Consider the following 20,205-nt stretch of genomic DNA (forward strand, 5'->3'; position numbering starts at 1 on the left):
CTTTCACCGTGCTCCATTATGTTTGATGAAGTTCAGAAATGTTCAGAAACTATAAACTGGTGTGCTCTTGCCTCTGGTTGTATTTTTTTGTGTCAAGGCAGCCCTAACAGGGCAGCGTGACAGTGATAGCGCATTGTTCTATCAGTTAAGGCAGCATTTGTTCCCGCAGCATACAGCATATGTGACTCAGGAAACCAGATGGGCTCTGCTGTCTACTTCATCTTTAGGGATGACATTTTCTTCTTTGCAGTAAAAGTGTCACGGAGGGAAAACCAGCGCTTCATTTAGAGGAATAACATTAGTTAACTACTGGGCCAAGACGCTGCAGAACTGATTATATATGCTGCGGCACTCTGAAAGAAAAACACTCTGCTGTGTATTTTATCCTTATAATCAGAACTTTGAGTTGGTACTACATTAATGTTTTAAAGGCTTGCGGCTTTATGTGCGAGCCTCCTCACATCAAAGACAATAAAGCATGGGCCGTGCATGCAGGAACATATCAATCTGCTTTATAGCATTTTTAATTAAATTCAATTTCAATGCAATGCTATTCATAAAGCACCAAATCGCAACAATAGTCACCTCGAGGCGGTTTATATTTTAAGGTAGAGACCCTACAATAATCCAAAGAAAACCCCAATGATTGGATGACCCCCTATGAGCAAGCACTTGGTGACAGTGGGAAGGAAAAACTCCATTTTAACAGGAAGAATCCTCCAGCAGAACCAGGCTCAGGGAAGGGCAGGGCCATCCGGTACATCTGGTTGGGGAAAAGTTGTCCCTCTTCACCTGTGTGTAGTCTTTTCGGGTCCTCTGTGAGAGGCCTGGATGCTTAAGGGTCCTGCCTGGTATCATTGCCCCTCCTAGGACTGCACTTCTAGGCAAAAATCTTGGATGTCCTTCCTGGGATCTGCTAGAGTCACTCACCCTGAACAGACACCAGCAGCAAGAAAGTCCTGGGTTTGAATCCACCATGAGGCAAGGTTTGTGTGTTCTCCCCATGTCTGTTGATTCAGAATTTCTCGTAGGTGTGAATGTTTGTCTGTCTATGTTAGCTCTGCGACAGACTGGCGACTGGTCCAGGGGAGACAGGGGTTTGAGAATCTCTCTAAACATAACATCAAATAACTGAAAGAGGAGGCTGAAACAGGAAGGAGGCAACTGCCAAACAGAGGTGATTACGGCTTTGCCACAGACAGCTCAGCATTATAATGATAGATGGTAGCCACTCAAAGGTGCCCAAGGCTCATTATTTCCGAAGTTAAAAAATTGGATAGTGAATGAAGCAAATATTTTGGTCCAAGACTTTTGGCAGACTTCCTTGTAGCTTCATTGGACTTAAAAAAAAAATCCTGAGCAGATCTGTCTGTCTCAGATTTGCTGTGACTAAGAAAACATAAAAAAAAAACCAGTCTGTGCAGAAGCACGACTTCAATTTAAACATGATTTAATTTCATGGAAGTTAGATTTGCTTGACTATATTTTGCATTGCCTCTGTGGCTTCACGTGAAAAGGTGGTGTGTTTGGGAAGTGATGCATGACAGACAGAGAGAGACTTCCTCTTTGAGTCAGATGCTGCTTGGAAAGTAGGCCTCCGGCTTTGCTTGGTTGGGTACGGGCCTTCAGACTCAGCGTGTAGTAATCAGACTGCAAGCCCTTCTGCTGTATGCACTGACAGCTCTTTCAGGCTCTCAGCTTAGAGCACTTCATGATTTTTCTCTCTCTCCTCTCAAATTGAGCCTCCTGGTGGGATTGTTGTTTCCTACCGACAACAACAGCAGGTATTTCATATCATCATCAACGCCACTCTGAAGGGAAGAAGAGTAGGAGGCTCTCGGAGAAAACTTGGCTCAGTCTCACTCATCAGGTTGCATTAGAAGGCAGGAGGAGCTTTGGTCATAACGCTTTTGCTCGCTGCTGCAATAAATCTGCAGTTTTTAGTGTTATTATAAATGACAGCACAGTGTGATTAAACATATCTATGTGGTGAGCAAACGAGATAAGCTCTCCCATGCTTCACGGCCCAGTAATGATAGTAATAATCCAGAACACTGTAACCTGTGATAAAAGCTTCCAAGGCTTAGCTAATGAATTTCTGCTGGAGGCTACTGGGGTCACTCGCGCGCGCACACACGCACACACACGCACACACACGCACACACACATGTTCATTCAAGATATGCACCCCTTCTTTTTTATTCAGAACTGCTAGAATTCAGGACATTAGACTAGCAGTTTCATTAGCAGCCATATCTCTGTGAAAGGCCAATAAACAAGAGTTTAATTTACTGGCATTGGCCTCAGGGGAGAGAGCTGACTGCAGGGAGCTTTGACAGCGTTACCCACGTAAGTAATATCATCTTCGCAAAAAAAGATTCATTGTGTAACAGAAGTTGAGGTATGCTGGCAGTAAAACGTGGAATAATAAAGGAGATTCCATATAAAAGATGCACTGATGCAAATGTATCTTCAGCCAAAGGATCTGTGGAATGTGGAAATGTGAAATGAAAGATCTTACACTTGTGATGACTTTAGAATAGCATTATTGATTTCTTCATAAAACAGCCTCACGCTGCATTCGATTTTGTGCTGACGTCTAAATGGTTTTCTACTTCATTCCAGTATTTCCCTTTAATAGGGTATTTAAAAGTAGAATGGGAGGCACTTCAGCAGAGCCAGTTCCCAGTTTGGATTCAGGAGACAAACACCCTCTCTACTTTTAAGATTAGACTTAAAACTTTTCTTATCGATAAAGCTTACAGTCAGGGATGGATCGGGTGATCCTGAACCCTTACTTAGTTATGCTGCAATAAGTCTGGGCTGCTATCAGCTTTCCATGATGTTTATATGCCACTCCAGATTTAATTATTAGTTATTATTACTTTCTGGTTCTCTTCCACACTGTCATTTGTCTTGTCTTCCTCCCTTCACCCCCAACCGGTCACAGCAGATGGTCGCCCCTTCCTGAGCCTGGTCCTGTTGGAGGTTCCTTCCGGCTTAAAGGGAGTTTTTCCTTCCCACTGTCTTTACAATATAAAGTGACTTGAAATGACTGTTTGTTTGTTTTTTGACTCGGTGGTACATAAATAAAAACATTAAAATGTATTGTTCAGTTCAAAACTCTATCTGCTAGAGGCAAGTAAGATTTTACATTAAAACTCATATGATGTAAAATGTTTATATAATTGCTAAACACATGGAAAAGTTCTTGAACATAAGTGCAGGGATAAAAAAGCTTTTTCAATTTTTTATTCAACCAAATTATCAAGTATAAAAACAATTATTCTGTGCGGGGTGGGGCGGTGGGGGGGTCATGGCAAAAGAAACTAGCAATGCTAAACTAGAAATCCTTTCTTTCATAACAGTTCAACATTCTCTGACAATGTCTTCCTAAAAAAAAATGTGACCAACTCTTTCATACAAAACTCATCCACATCTTTATTTTAATACACATGCTGACTATTTCAAATCCCCCCTAATTTCAACAGGATTCAAATTCCATGACCCTCCCTTTTGAGCCATTCCTTGTTGCAAAGACCCACTCGTGGTTCAACTTAAACTTTCAGGCAGATGGTCCCTCATTATCTTTAAGCATTCTGAGACAGGATGCATAACTCACTTGACTACAAGCTTCCAAACGCTCAAGATAACCTCAGACCATAAAATTTCTACCCTCATGTTTCACAGCTGGTATGAGGTTGCTCCACTGAAAAGCTGTCTTAATTATTTTGTACCAAACATGTCTGTCTTACCAGAGCATTTGTCATTACTCCAAATGCTCTGGTGTTTTTCCGTTTCATTGAAAAACTGTAACATTAACGGTATGTACTCTTTACAGCTCCTCTCACTCTGTCTTAAGAGTAGAAGAGGGTGAGTTCATTCAAGAATTGATAGTATCGATATAAATGTTGGTATTGATATTGGATCAATACTAGTGTGACAGGATCGATACTTTGTTTCTACCCTCAGTGTTCAGTATACATCCAACTGAATTGTGTTAAATATTTTTTTTCTTTGGAAATGAAAAAATGTACCTAACACCACTGTGGACTATGAAAAATGTCTGAACCTTTTTGTGTTGACTGTCACATCATGTTATATGTTATTTATAGCCTGTAGCACATTTAAAGAACAGAAACTGACTGGAAGTGCCTTAGAGACGGACACATTTACGTTCCAGGTCTGTTTTTCCAAAAAACTGTTTCAGGATCCATGAAAAAAGCTGAGAGGTGTGTATTTGTTGTGGAACGCAAAACAGTGATTTAATGGTCATTAAGATCTGTTCATAATTTGCAAAATTGATGATGATTGATCTCAGAAATCGTGACACACTGCTCTCCCCTGCCTTGAGCTGCTTTTAAAGGTTAAACGTATATTTATATTTGGATCTAAATGCTTATCCAATGCAACTGTATTAATCTTATAACATCATTGGGGTGATTTTCTACCGAATTTGTTTTGACTTTAGAAGTGCATCACGTTCATAATATTTTATTTGTATTCAGGATTTTAAATGACCGGCCTGTATGACCACAAATCAAGCTATATACAGGGCTCTCTTAGGTCATTCGTGTGTGAGGAAAGTGGGAGGGGGCAGCTACACAATCATAAGCCTTCTTATGAAGGCGAATGGGTGCAGTGGGAGAGGAGCGCGCAGTGCTGCAACTGGACGGCGCAGCGGCTCGCATTGTCCCGGCCATGACGAGATGCTGTTTGTGACAGCGGTGTCGGGATGATAATGAACGTCTTCAGTAAGTGTTGGGATGGACGAGGGAGGTTTTAAGTCAGAGCGCGGTGGAATAACAGTGTGCTGTTGTGTCTCTTGGCTCCTCCGCGATGGTGGCACCCCCGTGCGCTTTCCCCTCTGCTATCCGGACAAGGGACGCTGGCAGAGGAGTGACAGACCGGAATCGGAATTCCTACAATTATCAGTCTCAGAATAGCTCGGCACGGGAGTAGAGGTACTGTCATGGAGAAACAGAGCAGAGCCAACAAGGAGGAAATGCTGACATCGAAGGAGGAGAAGCGCAAAGAGAAGAAGCCGAAATCTGGGAAGCTTTTCCGCAAAAAATCGTTAAAGTCTGTGGGGAGTTTTATGAACAGAATTATCAAAACTTTGGGCACTTTCACCCACTTTGGAGACGCTGACGCGCAGGACGCGGAGGATGATGATGGAGGGTTTCGGAATGGCGCACCTTGCACCCTCAGCGCCAGCTCAGGAATAATCAGAGAGGATGTACAAGTAGTTCGGGATCGGGTAGTGAAAAACACTTCGAGCACGTCGTCTTCTCTGTGCACCGGCAGAGAGAAACTACTTTACCAATACGGAGACAAAATCCCAGGTGTGCTGGGACTGAAAAACCACGGCAACACCTGTTTCATGAACGCCGTGGTCCAGTGTTTGAGCAACACCGACCTGCTCGCGGAGTATCTGGGACTGGAGCGATACAAGATGGACATGAGCCAAACCAGAATGAACGGGGTGGTGAAAAGCGACGGGACGAGGCATGTCAGGGGAGAAGTCACGGAGCACTTGGCGTCACTTGTCAGAGCCCTCTGGACTCTGGAGTACACCCCTCAGCTGTCTGTGGATTTCAAGGTACACCGCCCCCCCACACCACCACCACCACCACCCCGAATTTAGTCTGCAGGTGGTTGTGAGTTGTCTAACGTGAAAGGCACACATAGGCACAAAATGAAAGGTACTGGAAACAGTATTAAAAAGGGCACTGTAGCAACCAGTTAGTTACTGCATTATTAGCTCCTTGGTAAGTACAGGTGTTCTGTTTAGACACACATAATCACATGTTATTCAGACAGTATGCCTTTAACACCACTATGATTATTCTCAGTGTCCTGTTCAGATGATTATCATTTTGTATAATAGCACAGCACCAACTCCTCTGCCATGGTCAACAACAAGGGCGCAGTGCTTTGCCCTGACACTCCAGGGTTTCCCTGACAGGTGATAATGACACTGGTGCTCAGAGTTGCAGCAGTCTGAGGGCACAAGGTGAGCAGGTGCCTGGCTCTCATGCTGTTGCTGGGTTTGCACATGAAGACTTGATGGATACTACTAACAAAAACTTTAAAAAGGTTCACTCTGCTCGCATTATTTTATGAGCACTGGGTTAGAAGAGGTTAAGGGAAAAATCGTTTAGATTTACCTGACTTGGTCACCTCTATTTTACAGTATTTATTTATAGTAGGTGAAAAAGTTGTGATGCAAAGTGAGCACCAGAAAGAGATGATTTACTTTACACTTAAGAGACTTTCTTCCTTGAGGATCAGGGACAGTGAGCACTATCAGGAGACCCTCAGGCTTTTCCTACTCTACCCATGCTGAAGATAGGAGGGGAAATGCAACTGTACTTTATCTGCCTGAAGCTCTTCTTTGCTCTGGATTTCTCTGAGCCTTAGCTCAATGCAAGAAGTAGATAATATTGGAGCGGCGAACAAAGAGACTCACAATGGATCTATTCTTGGAAATGCTAATTACTCTGTGAAGATGACTGCTGAAAGATCTTGACCCCTGCAGCACAGACACGTGCATGATTTTTTGTCACACCTCATTGTGGTTACAGAGAAGCGGAAGGTTTACCTGAAAGCCAGATAGCCAGATTATCAGGATTTCGCAGCCTATAAACGGAGTGTTGATCATCACGGAGGTTTTTTTTTTTTTGTCTTGACTCTTTTGCTGTCCCATTTGTTGTTCTCTCCGAAAAAGTCCCCCATCATTGATGCTGCCAATAATTTTTCGATCCCACACTTTCATTTCCTTCTGATCTCGGGAGACTCTGATATCACATTTTATTACTAAAACAATAAGAGGAGAGCACAGAAACATCTTGCCAAGATTAAAAGAAAAAGAAAAAAACCCCTCTTCTTTATATGTGATGAGATGTTTCCTGCTATAAACAGACAAACACACACACACACACACACACACACACACACACACACACACTGGATTTCTTGGCTGTGGTTTGTGACCATAGGAGGTCCAGAGTTCGTGCTGTCTGGGTTTTCTGAAATTGCCTGTTGAGTAATACCACAGCTGCCTGAAGGGAGGCATTATAAAATGATCAGATAGCTCTGAGGCCTGTTTCTAAGAGGCTAAATTAGCTCCCAGTTGCAGGAACTCCAGACAGCACAAACCAATAATAAACAATTCTCCACAAAGGACTAAGCTTTGCTTTAGTAGCTCTATTAATCTAGTCGTTTTTTAAGTTGATTATCTTTCTTTACTGGTATCTGAAAGTTTCGTCTTTTGTCAGAAGAGGACAAACCACAGTACCCATCTTCATATCAAATTGACTTTTATAAGAAAAGATAAAAGGCCAGGCTTGGAAAGGGTTCTCATTTTGAAAAGGACCCTAGGTAGAATTTATAGTGCCGCACTTTATATTTTAAGTAATGATGCTGCTGGTGGTGTAAATGTCGAATCATCCTGGTTTGATCAGCAGATCTTTACAGTTAATGACTCAGCAGAGGTCTGTTCCAGTCCTGCTGTGGAGGAAAAACAAGCTTTGTGCTACATTCCAGTACCACCTGGCTTATAGGACAGCACAGGTAGAAGGAGGGAGGCAGCTTTTATAAGTATTTGCAAAAAAACCAGAAAAAAAAAAGATTAAGTACCTCTGGGTTGCTTTGTGATAACACCAGCACTGGCAGTGTGTCCAAGGCTTCGGCTCCCACTGACGTGTCTCTCACATTGCGGCTGAGGTGCCGAGTTTCTTCAACCTGTGAGCAGATGTGTTGTTTTGATCTGTTCATCGTCGCCCCCCCAACAGGGTGGTGTGTTTGCACAGAGGGGCCTAGATAGGAACGGAGCCTGAAACTCAAACAATTACTCAACAGCCAGTTTACTGGTTTCCATAACATGAGAGGCCTGAGAAAGAAGGGAGTTTGGGAGTTAGGGTGAGCAGGCGCGACGGCTGGACGGGAATCCTCCTAGCGGCGTGTATTGATAGGCCGGTTTGGGAAGCATATGCTGTGGTGAAAGTGGGTCTTTGTCACAGGTATGTGTGAGTAATTACGAGCTCCATGTTAAGGTTTGCACAATTATCTATGCTGCAGGGTGCAGAACATGACTCACAAAGAGATCTACATTAGACTGCAGTGATAGTGATAATGGTCATAGTGTTGTGAGCAGTGTTGGTCAAGTTACTTGAAAAAAGTAATCAGTAACTAATTACTGATTACTTCCCCCAAAAAAGTAATCCTGTTACTTTACTGATCACTTATTTTCAAAAGTAATTAATTACTTAGTTACTTAGTTACTTTTTAAAAACACGATTTACAACCCGAATAGGTGATAAAGCGATAGATCTTTCAGCCAAATTCTACTTTTTCTACATAATCCATCATACAAAATGTAATCAAATGGAAAAGTCCTTTTTTAAAACTTGTTTTATTAGTTTTAATCTTTTAACTTTATGCATCAAGCAAAAATTTAATTATATGCATTTCTTCGTCTTCTTCTTCTTCTTCTTCTGACTGGAAGAAATTTGTTTAATATTTAAACCTATTTTCTGCACATTCCAGCACATAAAATATGTATATTATGTAAAATCAAACTTAAAGTAAGGTCAGTACTTCCACGCTTTAAACGCTGCACGCTTGTACTCTCTACCGCACTTGATATATTATCCATTGTTGATCTGCACACAGATGTTGCCACACTTGCTTATGTCACTGTCATGAGACATTCTCGCAAAAAATCTCGGTTTTAGTAACTCAGTAACGCAGCGTTCCTACGGGAAACTAACGGTAATCTAATTACCGTTTTTGCAATAGTAATCCCTTACTTTACTCGTTACTTGAAGAAAAGTAATGCGCGTTACAAGTAACTGGTTGTGAGGTTGTTGCTATTTTAACTGAATCAAAAATACACAAAAAAATATTTTAATAATTCATTTGATTACATTTAAGTTTTCCATGTAATATTGTTACATAAATACAAAATGTTCAATTTAATGGAATCTTACTATGTATATATATATATATATATATATATATATATATATATATATATATATATATATATATATATACATATATACATACCAAGCATATTTTTAATTGGTTAATGATTAATTATATGAATAAATACGCCTTTGATTTTATATATTTTTGTTGCATATTATTGAATATTATTGCTTCATAAATATTTGGAGGGCAAAAAACTATGAAGTAAGCACCGAGAGTTATATCACCAATGGTTAAAAAGGAACAATAATAATTTTAACAAGCGCCTGAAATCATAGGTTGAATGTTTAAATAGCTAAGTGGAAATGGATGAAATATAAAGCTGAACTTAAAAAAAAGTAAATAGTTAACTGATGATGGATGAACTGCATAAATATTTAACTTTGTCTAAATACAGTGGCTTGTTATCATTATATCAGAGACACCAAAACAACAAAAAACAAAAACATGGCCTTTTCCACAGCCTTAATTATATCACTGACACAATTGCCACCTTCAGAGGGCTGATGGTAATTACTGTTATTACTTTGCTGTAATGACTAGCTGCACAAAAGCTTTAGGTTACCGCAGGTCATGGTTCACAGTTAATGTCAAAGCATTTCTTCAAAACGAGCCTGAATGCCTCAGGCTTGTTCCCCGGCTGTAAACGACTGCTGTACTAGGGCTGCTCAATTAATCGAATTTTAATCACGATTATGATCTGGGCTTTCAACGATCATTAAAAATGACTGAGCCGATTATTAGCCCCTCCCTCATGCTTTACTCTCGCGCTGCTCCATGTGGCAAATCAAGCGCACTGCTCTGCATTTCGAACACCGTCACAACAATTAAGAGGACCCGAGGGAAGCTCGGAAAGCTAAGCAGAAGTTATTTGGAGAGGAGTGGTCTGCCGTTGGTTGAAAAGAGAGGTAAAAAAAAAAAAAAACTTAAGTGGTGTGGAAACATTATGGCTTCGCGGAGTCAGACGTGGATCAAGTAGACACCGTGTGTAAACTTTGCTATGGTGTCGTAGCTGCACCACAGAGCAACACTGCAAAGTTCACATTTTTCATTTATTTCTTATATTGCAAACATTTGCACTGTTATCAGTATTTGCACACTATTTTATATTATTTTTTAAAGTCATTATTCAATACATTGTTATTGTTAAACCTTTAAAGCCGGTCAGAGCAGCATGCTCGTTTTGTGTAACTATTTTTAAATCCCTGTAGAACCTGAACGCTAAGCTAGCACAATAAATTTTTTTCCATATGAAACCAGAGGAGTTGTACTTACTTCTTATGCCATCAGCTTGTCCTCGGTCACGGTTTCCTTCCACATATAGCTTTGCAAAAATTGCATAAAAAGAGCTTGCAGGAACAAAAACATAATATTCCAGAAACACTTTGCCGATCCGATCAGCTGTTCTTAACACTTCCCACATTGAAAAAGACGTCAACGTGAACTATCGCAAGTGACGTCATTTTTGCGGAAAATTTAGTTTTTTACTTGTAGGCCTTAGAATTGCACTGCTGGAAATAGTTTATTTTGATGCACATGCACATTCTTTGCAAATTTGCATCATAGGATTGTTTTTTTGTTTTTCCTGCAGTATATAAAAATTGCTGTATCTCCAAAAATAAAACTATGAAGACACTCAAAATAAATTTCCTGTTGTTGTAAACTATTTTTTGCAACTTTTTTGTATTTAAAGTTTTGAGGGATAAACCTCTTAAATTTCTCCAAGTAGAAATATATGTAAAAACAAAAACGATTTTCAATTTTTTTGTAGTTTATTGCACTTTTTTGCAATTAATGTAGTTACTATGGACTTAATGCATACACATTATTAAAATATGGGCTATAACAGTTGTATTGATGTATAGCAACTTGAAATGCTCCCACAAATGGCACTACAGCATGTAAAAAAAAATAATATAAGCTCTGGCGGACGAAATAAATATCGTCAAATAATCGTGATCTCAATTTCAGTGAAAATAATCGTGATTATCATTTTTGCCATAATCGAGCAGCCCTATTACTAGACTGATTTTCCCCTGATTGGTCTCATTCTGTAAGGTATGATAGTGCGATCCTAGGCTGGGCTGTTGGACCGAATGTAAAGTCTGTTTAGATCTTACAAGACACATATTTGAGACTGCAGAGGGTTTATTTCAAACACTGGTACATGCCTAAGACTTTTCATAGTAAAGGTACACCATCTATACTGGTAAAAATAAGCCATCACTGCCAGTGTCACTTTACCCATAACCCAGTGTTCATGGTCTGACTCTGCAAATAGCTCTGATTAGAAGTCACCATAGTCTACCATAATAAAATATGTAGCTTCTGCACAATCTCATATTATGTTGATAGTTCGTGTAGCAGCATCATAGTTTTGATTTTAAAAAAAAAAGACCACACTTGGAAGAAGTTTGCCTTCAGAACTTCCAGTTTTTGATACACAATTAACAGTGTGAAAGGTCCAATTAAAAAAAAAGTCACAATCCTTCCCTAAACAAAAATAAACCCCAACTGGCAATTGGTTTTGGGGTTTCTTTTTGCAGAATAAGACCTCTAAGTCCAAAAATTATAAGGTACTTAATGACAGTCCTGGAAGGGAATTAGTGTGATGCTCCAGTGGCAACATGAACATGGTGATATCACATACACAGTAGCTTCCAGGTGTTATCTTCAATTCAATTCAATTCAATTCAATTCAATTCCGCTTTATTTACATAGCATCAACTCAAGGCTCCTTGTATTGTAGGATAGAGCCCCTACAACAACACAGAGAAATCCCCCTGTGAGCAAGCACTTGGTGACAGTGGGAAGGAAAAAATCCCTTTTTTCCAGGAAGGAACGTCGGAAAGAACCAGGCTCAGGGGGCGGCAGCCATCTGTCGTGATTGGTGGGGGGTGAGATGAGGAACACAAGACAAGCGACATAGTGTGGAAGAGAGCCAGGGAAAATAACAAGTAATAATTTAAGTGTGGTGTATGAACACATAGTGAGTGAGGCCCGCAATATTTGCAAAAACATACATAATTTCATATATATTTTCCTCAGGGATTATTAAAGTATTCTGATTCTGAAAAAGAGTCTGTTCAGATGCTTCAGTTTTATTGTTTTATGACCTCACAAATGACTTGGCTCGTGATTAATTTTAAAAGCTAAAAATTCTCAATAATGTTCTGACAGCATAGGCTTTGAAGCGAGTTGACACTGTTGTGTCAGCTGACGGGGACGCCTCCTAAATGAGGAGAGATTTCATGTCTCAGCTGACCTTGAGAATGCCTCCAGAAGAGGCTGAGGAGGTGGCCTAAGATGGGTCTTGGCTTCTCCAGAAGTCTTCCAGACTCAGATGTGGGATAGCAAATGGAATAACAGTGAATGGATTGATACTATATATTTTTAGATTATATTGATATACGCTACCAAGAACAAAGACTGTGTACTATAGAGCTAATGTTATCTGAGCATTTTCACAGAAGGAGGCCGGGTGAATCATAAACTGTTGAAAGTGTCAGGGTCCTCACAGGGTTAACATAATGGAAATGTTGGTCAACAGAGGCGTGGATTTCCAGTTGTTTCAGCTAAAAATAGCAGCTCTGTATTCATTAACTGTGGTGTCTCTTCCGACTGCCGTATCTTGTAGCTATTGCAGTGACAAAACTCTTCACTTTTTGCTTCCTCGAGATGCATGAGGCAAGGGAAACTTCACTTTCATGACAAGATCAGAAGACAAGATTAGAGAACCTTATTGCTCAGCCGAGATTATGCCAGCATTTTTTATGTTTATGAATTTTTATGTTCACTTTTTGCTCCTGTCCACATTTCAGTAATTACTTTGAAGAGGCAGTCCCAGCTCCACATCTATTCCTCTATCCTCCTAACAAACAGCTGCACACAGTCAGGCTGGACAGCTGCCCAGCACAACTGCACCTTTTATATTGCGAGCTGAAGCAAAATTCATTTACTTGCTTTTGCACAAGGACACTTCAGGGCTGGTTTAGCTGTTTTTTGTTTTGTTTTTTTAAATTCAGCATATCTACCCATTTATTAAAGAACTGAAATGGTAGCTCTCGACTCCCAATCCTCCAGCTTAGGCAGACACCCTACATCACGTTGGGGTGTAATAGCTTTAAGAGGCATATCACATATTAGTGTCAGTCTTTTGTTCCCTCTGCAATGATCTCTCATCACAGCCTCTGCTTCTCCGGGCTGCCAGCTGCAGTTCACGAAGCAAATTCTTTGCCTAACTGAGTTGTGTGCAATTCACATGTGAAGTGACATTAAACTGTACTTGAGTTGATGCAGTCTTCAACCTGCTTTTAAGCAAAATGTTATCCGCACCTCTTGTTTGATATGAAAATCTTGAAATTTTAGTTAAATTAGACAACAAGGTGGGTAGATGATAAATGCAGATTGGCTAAACTTTTACTAGAAAGCATGTTTTTTTAAGTATTACACAAAAGGCAGATTTTGCACATTCTTAAGTCAAAGCGTGGGCTGGGCTGAGACGAGGGAAGCGTGAAGTGCGTTAGTGCAAATTTGCAATTCTGGGATTCCTCTGATCAGCGTTCTGTGGAGAAGCCCAGGGTACATCTGCCCATTCAGGAGGCTCAGCTATACCAGCGAACACACTGGGGCTGTTAAAACCAGTAAACAAGCAGTCCAAGAGATTCGCATATTGTGGGAGTAACTTGTGTAGAAAGGATATCTTAACGAGGCACTTTTTTGGGTTCTCCTGACACTGCTTTAAATATAACAGGCTGTCAAATTATAAAACTCAAATAACAACCAAAACAGAATGGGGGAGTATGTGAATGGAATAGATATTATTTTAATGAAGGTTTCTCTCTGAAGTCGATCCATCCGTTGAAATAAATAAATAAATAAAATAAGAGACTTAAATTGTGTCTGCTTTTCTTTTCTTCAGGCTACAGTGTCCAAGTATGGATCACAGTTTCGTGGTAATTCCCAGCACGATGCCCTGGAATTTCTCTTATGGCTTCTGGATCGCGTCCACGAAGACGTCATTCTGGCCTCCCACAATAACAACAACAAGACCAAAGCTCCTGGAAAGGTAGGACTGAAGCAGTTAGCATGTATGCAGTTAATTTCCAAAATTTACATAGAAACTCTTGGAAATGATCTTCGTAAAGTCATAAAAGTATGTAAAATACGTCACATCTGGATCTCAGCTCTACAGACACATCAGTAATAATTTAATATAAATGATCTACTTGCTTAACTAATGCAGAAGTAATACGTGACTAAATATGTGATTTAATGAATAATCTGTTTCTCCTTCTTTGGCTTGATATATTATACAGGCATTGTTATTTCATGAGCTTAAATAATATTTAAGGAGTCATAATTTTATCAATGTTAATCAAACTCAACGCACAGTTATATAATTAGGGTTATGAATCAGTGTGTTTGTAGTGTAAGTTGCCTAAACGCTCCACTGTACATTTGGTCTTTGTTTATGCATCTATACTATTCATGGCCTGTAGCCGTGTAGCTAATGAGAGAGCATCCATCATTCAGATCTCATGTGCTTCTCTTCCCCCCAGTGGCTCATATCTCGTGTTGTTTATTATCAAGCCAGCGAGTCTAACCTCACTGATAACGTCCCGACTGGCTTCGATAATTCCACAGATAACATCGCCATAGTCACATCTTCACAGGTCAGCTTCGAAATTTGTCTTGCAAAGCAGCTTTTCATGTCACCAGATGTAATGTGGCAATCTGCACTTTGCAATATTGCCCTGTGTCTAATGCATTGCCAGTGGACAAAGGGAATACAAGTATGGCAATTTGATTTGTTCTCAGCATGTCTTCTCCTGAAGCCATGCCTGCAGGCACGATGCATCCAGATACCCCTTGAAGAGAACTTTGAACTGCTCTGCCGTGAGACATTAAAGCAGAATTTTCATGCATTATTAAAAATATGTTTTTACTTCTGAAATAGATATACCTCTTTATTTGAAGTGTTATTGGGCTGATAACCAATTTATGAGAAGTGCTGTTGGTGAGTCATTGCAAATAAATCCACTCATCTCACTGCCCCATGTTTCTCAAGGCAATAATTTAATGTGTTGTTTCAACATGTGATTGTGAGATAGGGATAAAGAAGCCTGACACTCCCAAGGTTATATGTTAATTAGCTTTAGATATGAAATATGCCTTTTTCCATGAGTTTCGTATAATTGAGTTATAATACATAAATGAATGGTAGTTATATAGTTTCTTTCTACTCAATTTGAGCACTCAAAGCACTTTGTATTGCAAGTCTCATTCACCCAGTCACACACAGACACATTCAAAAGCGCTTTTATCTGTGCTTAAGTGCTTTTTATCTTTGATCACTCACACGTCAAAGATACTTCGACTGTAGATTAAAAACTTTACATCTACTAATTTCAATTCGTAGATGACCCACACTGCCACCTGAGTCAGAGCCGCCCAATGTAGGGGAGTAAGTCACTATTTGTAAAACAGCGAAACAGCCCAAAATATGCATTCATAATCAAACTTTTCCTGGAAAAAATATGGTTTAAGTTAGTTAAAAATGCAAATGTTAGAGATTATAGTCCAAATGTATTCTCTGTAAAAAGATTGTGTAGAATATGACTTTTGATCCTTGTTTATTTTTGTTTGGGTACGAACACGTCATCTGGACAAATTTCACCATCAGTACTAGATTTGCTAACGAGCAGCTGTCTCTACATCTAGTCAACTTTCACTGATTTTGGATCATCAGGTTAAATTTTGAGTGTTGTTTTTGAATTGTTTTCTTGTTTGAGTTTAACCTCCTAGGATCTGGTGTCCACATATGGGGACATCACATTTTGGGTTGTCTAGACCACAATACAAAAGTTTGCTCTTTCAAATGGCTTTCAAATGAGCCTTATTGCTCTAAGCGGCACAACTATTGTTTCTCATTTTGTTTTTGTACTCAGGAAAAGTGCTGTTGTGTTTAGACACCAAATAAAGAGTTTTGCACATCATTACTCAGTTGTACTTTATAGTGTTGGATCGAACACTAAAAAGCCCAAATAGCAAAGAGAAATTAAAAATGCATGCCATGAAAAAATTTGGGCCTCAGGAGGTTAAACAGCCTTTTAACAACAAACAGCTGTCCAAGCAGTGGCCAAGAACATGTTTCAGTACAGCAAATGCATCAATATCGAAAGCTGAAAATGGCTCTTGTGTACAGTGTAAAAGATGTTTACATAAAAGTGCAGTCGACATCAGAATCCAGTTTAAAACCAAGTAGCAACCTTGGAATTCAAATGCCCTCTTTAAACTGGCTTCAAATTTTACAGAAGTAATAGTCACGGTTACAGTCTAAATTTGGGTATCTTTATGTCTAATCTCTTTGCAACTAGATTTGTCTTTTATATGTTTTCTAGACAAATAATCAAAGAATATTTAAAGGTAACAACTTACAGTGCTTTAATGAAGTAATCACCGAAGTTATATCATTGATTTTTAACAGGGTAGCTAGCATCTGTAGCCTATTATATTTCAAAGTGACCTTCCAAGTACTTATTGGGATGTCTTTTGTTCTCAGTTAGAAAGGAGGAAAGTCCTTGTTTTCAGAAGGTGCACTGTCAGCATGTCATTAAAAGGCCAAAGCCACACTGTAAAGTATAGCATTTCTCCTGTCTTCTCTGTAGTGTAGCTGTGAGAATTTGGAGCTCTGTTCACTTTGCCCTTTTTGTGTGACCAGCCCGATGAATCCCTTAAATTATTTTTTCTTCTGTTTCTTTTTACATCACACAAAGACCCATCTGATGTCTCTTAACTGGAGTTTACCTCCTGCTGTAATCTCAGCTCGGAGTTATAGTGAAAGATGGGGTGAGGTTTTAGGCCAAAGGAGGGAGGGTCAGGACTGTATCTTTGAGTAAACTTGGGTGTGCAAGGGGCATGAGAGAATCTTAGGACTGGAGCTGCTGATAAGGTATGTTACGCGCCTGCAGCACCCCCCGGGAAAATTTTGTCACACCTTGCTCAGCACAGCTGGTGTGGCTTGTAGGATATAAAGGTTTAAAAAAGCATGTTGACTTTTTCCTTGATCCTGATATATGATGGTGTCAGCATCAGGATTCATTTGATCAAAGGAGCTGGATGTTTACTGGGGTGTTCCTGCTCAACACCTTTACATCCAGTTAGAGAAAAATTGCAACAGCATGTGAAGCTCATTTGTTTTTTCTTCATCCTTAAATTAGTTTAATATTGTAACCAAAATGTTTTACCATGTTGAATACTTGATTTTATATCAAACAATGCAGATGTGATTGAACTGCAGACTTTAAGCTTTAATTCAAGGGGATTAACACCAGGTAAGGAATTAGTGCCATTTTTAAACAGTCTCCCATTTCCAGAGCCTCAAAACTAATTGGAAAACTGACTAACAACCCATTTCATGGCCAGGTGGTGGTGATGCCTATACCCTATATGCCTATAGTTAAGAAAAACAACTTCACAACATTGAACTAAGTCAGGAAAACTTTAAAAGATGTGGGCCTATCATTAATAGGAGCTGCAGTCTATAGGAGATAGAGGGTTGCACTCGAGAACAGAAAGGTCAGATTACACACAAAAAACCCTGCATTGTTTTGTAAAACAAAAAAACAAACAAAAACGATTTCAACAGATGAAACCAACTTATTAACTTATACCAGAATGGGAAGAGAAAAGTGCGGACAAATGGAGAAACAACACATGGTGGGTAAAACACCACATCAACTGTGAAACATGGGGGAGGCAGTGTTATGGCACGAGCATGTGTGGCTGCCAGTGGAACCTGGTCTTAGTCTTTATTGATGATGTGACGAATAGAAGTAGCTGAATGAATTGTGTGGGGCTGTACTCCCTGCTCAGAAGAGCCAAATGCTGCAAAGCTGATCACACAGCTCTTCACGGTACAAAGTGATGATGACCCAAAGCAAACTTCAGAAGCGACTCAAGAGATTCTCAATGCAATGGCCATGTCAGTCAACTCAGCTCTACCTAGTAGAGCAGCTTTTCAGTTACTAAAGACAAAACCGAAGTTATAGAGACCCACAAATAAACAGCAAATCATAGCAGCTGCATTTCAGGGGAGGAGACATAGCAGCTAATGATGTCCATGGTGTCATGAGCTGGCTGTGTGCAGCAGGCAGGATGGGACAGCTTAGGATAGGACACAGCTTTGTTGCTGGTGTGCAGGTGATACAAAATTAAACTAAACTAAACTGCAAATCCGGAACCTAAACATACGGAGAAACACACGATGAAATACACAGCCATGAATGAGGGAGAACACGATAGTGGACTGAGGGAAACAGAGGCTTAAATACAGAGGGAATGATGAGGGAACAGAAAACACATGAGAGACACAGCAGAGACGAATTAGACACAACAAGGCCAGGGGAGCAAAACTAAACACACTAAACAAGGGTTGCAAGACTTTCACAATAAAACAGGAAACAACGGAACGCAAGACTATCAAACGAGCTTGACACAGGCAGACAGGGAGGAGTGAGGGAACATGAGAGACAGAGTGAGAAAGAGAGAGGAGACGAGAGAGACATGACAGGCTGATAAGGATAAGGATGATGGGCGGGAGGGAACATGGAATGACACACAAGGAAGAGAACATGGGCATAGAAGAGGGAAACAAGGCACAAGGACTGGGTCAAAAGGACCCAGGACCATGACACATGGGTTCTAGAAATCAGGAAGTTATTGACTGCAAAGGATTTTTTTTAAATCCAAGTATTAAAAGCAATATGCATTTAAAATTATGTTGTTTTTTTCCCAGTTAACTATAGATATCTCTGTTGTTTTCAAAAGCAAAATTTAAAAAAAATAAAATCTCTGCTAAGAGACTTCAGACTCTGGAACAAGCTCCTCTGACATGTTTTTATCAGTAATTATTTGAGCGCTGTATAGTGCTGTAGTAGTAAATGCAGCATATGAATTTATATGCTTGGAGGTGTAGGAGAAAATAGAGAGGCAGTAATCAGCACTATGGCCTCTGCGCTGAGGTGAAAACCTCATAAGAGTTGTTTGTTCAGGCCTTCTGCTATCAGGCTTTTTTTGCAGAAATCAAGGTTGTCATGGGTTTCAGTTTTACTGGTAAAAAACAACAACATGTGGTCAGATGCTTAGTATCACATAAAGAAAAGGATATTCTAGTTATTCTATTTCCCATGAATCAGTCTACTCTTTGCCTTATCTTGTCTTTTGTCCTTCATACCTGTTACATATTGTATCTCTGTAGGAGGTACAATATGTAGCAAAGCTGTGGTATGCAGTTTGATATCACTGCCCCTCCCACAGAGGAGCTTTGTGAGGGGCAGAAAGGGCCTCGCTGACTCTGAGAAGTGCAACTGCAAGAAAGAGTGTAAATCACATTCCTTTAAAACTTTAAAGAGTCACTCAGGATCATGATTCTGTCTATGATTTTTGTGGGGGAGGTTTGCCTCACCTCACTGTTTAATGTTCTCCCCAGTCAGCTTTCTGTGGCTCTGGTGGCTGGCTGAGAGTCATCCAGGGTCACAGTCAGTTTACCAGTCCATGCACGTTCCTTCTCACAGCCAAGGAGTCTGCAAGCGCCGTTCTCTTCTGCTGCAAATCAAGGAGCCCGTTGGCTTTTTTTTCTAATTGTTTTTAAGCATCTGTTCTTAGTTACCATTTAGCGAAGGAGGGCCAGAGCCAAAAGAAAAGAGAGGACGAGGGAACCCCCGCTATCCCTCTCTGCTGATGACCTGCTTGTGCTGGTTTTGCTTTGTAGTTGGAGCGTTTCTGTTTTTGTAATCATAGGTGACATCCTCCCCACGCACACAATCAGAGTTGAACTATGCACATACTAACATTCACTGTTGACTTTCCATGGCTTTGACTCAGGCACACACTTTCACTCTTAGTTTGTTGATCATTTATCTCTTAGGAAACACAGTGCAAGTGTGAACTTCCCTCCCTCCCTACCTCTCTCTCCCTCTCTCTGTCTCTGTCTCTCTCTTGCTCTCTCTCCATGAATGTGTCTCTTTGTAAGTAGAAGGAAGAAAGAAACGCTTGTTGTGCAGCCTGTGAGGTGAGGCTGAGTTCTTTGCAACAGTGTGGCAAAGAACGGTGACAGCCAGTGGATACGAAGTGAGAAATTGCTTCAATTCTACAAGACAAAAAAATGTCTGCATAAACAGTTAAATGAGGCCTGACCGAACGGAACCA

The 20,205-nt window shown here is 40.2% G+C and overlaps 1 protein-coding gene across 2 annotated transcripts in view; it reads left to right on the plus strand.

Annotated features, from left to right (window-relative positions):
* The first annotated feature begins 4,651 nt into the window (after positions 1-4,651).
* The window catches only part of usp43b (ubiquitin specific peptidase 43b), an 86,591-nt gene continuing 71,037 nt past the window's right edge, over positions 4,652-20,205 (plus strand). The window contains exons 1-3 of one of the 2 annotated variants that reach the window (XM_085403231.1): positions 4,652-5,602; positions 13,916-14,062; positions 14,556-14,669. In XM_085403231.1, coding sequence (XP_085259357.1) covers positions 4,973-5,602; positions 13,916-14,062; positions 14,556-14,669 — 891 coding nt within the window. In that variant the 5' untranslated portion in view covers positions 4,652-4,972. The remainder of the gene's footprint in view (positions 5,603-13,915; positions 14,063-14,555; positions 14,670-20,205) is intronic. The other variant, XM_085403233.1, reaches the window with a different exon arrangement.

The sequence above is a fragment of the Rhamphochromis longiceps genome, linkage group LG4 (genome assembly GCF_057381845.1).
Source record: "Rhamphochromis longiceps isolate RC_006_pf linkage group LG4, R_longiceps_female_GT1.1, whole genome shotgun sequence".
NCBI classification, from domain to species: Eukaryota; Metazoa; Chordata; class Actinopteri; order Cichliformes; family Cichlidae; genus Rhamphochromis; species Rhamphochromis longiceps.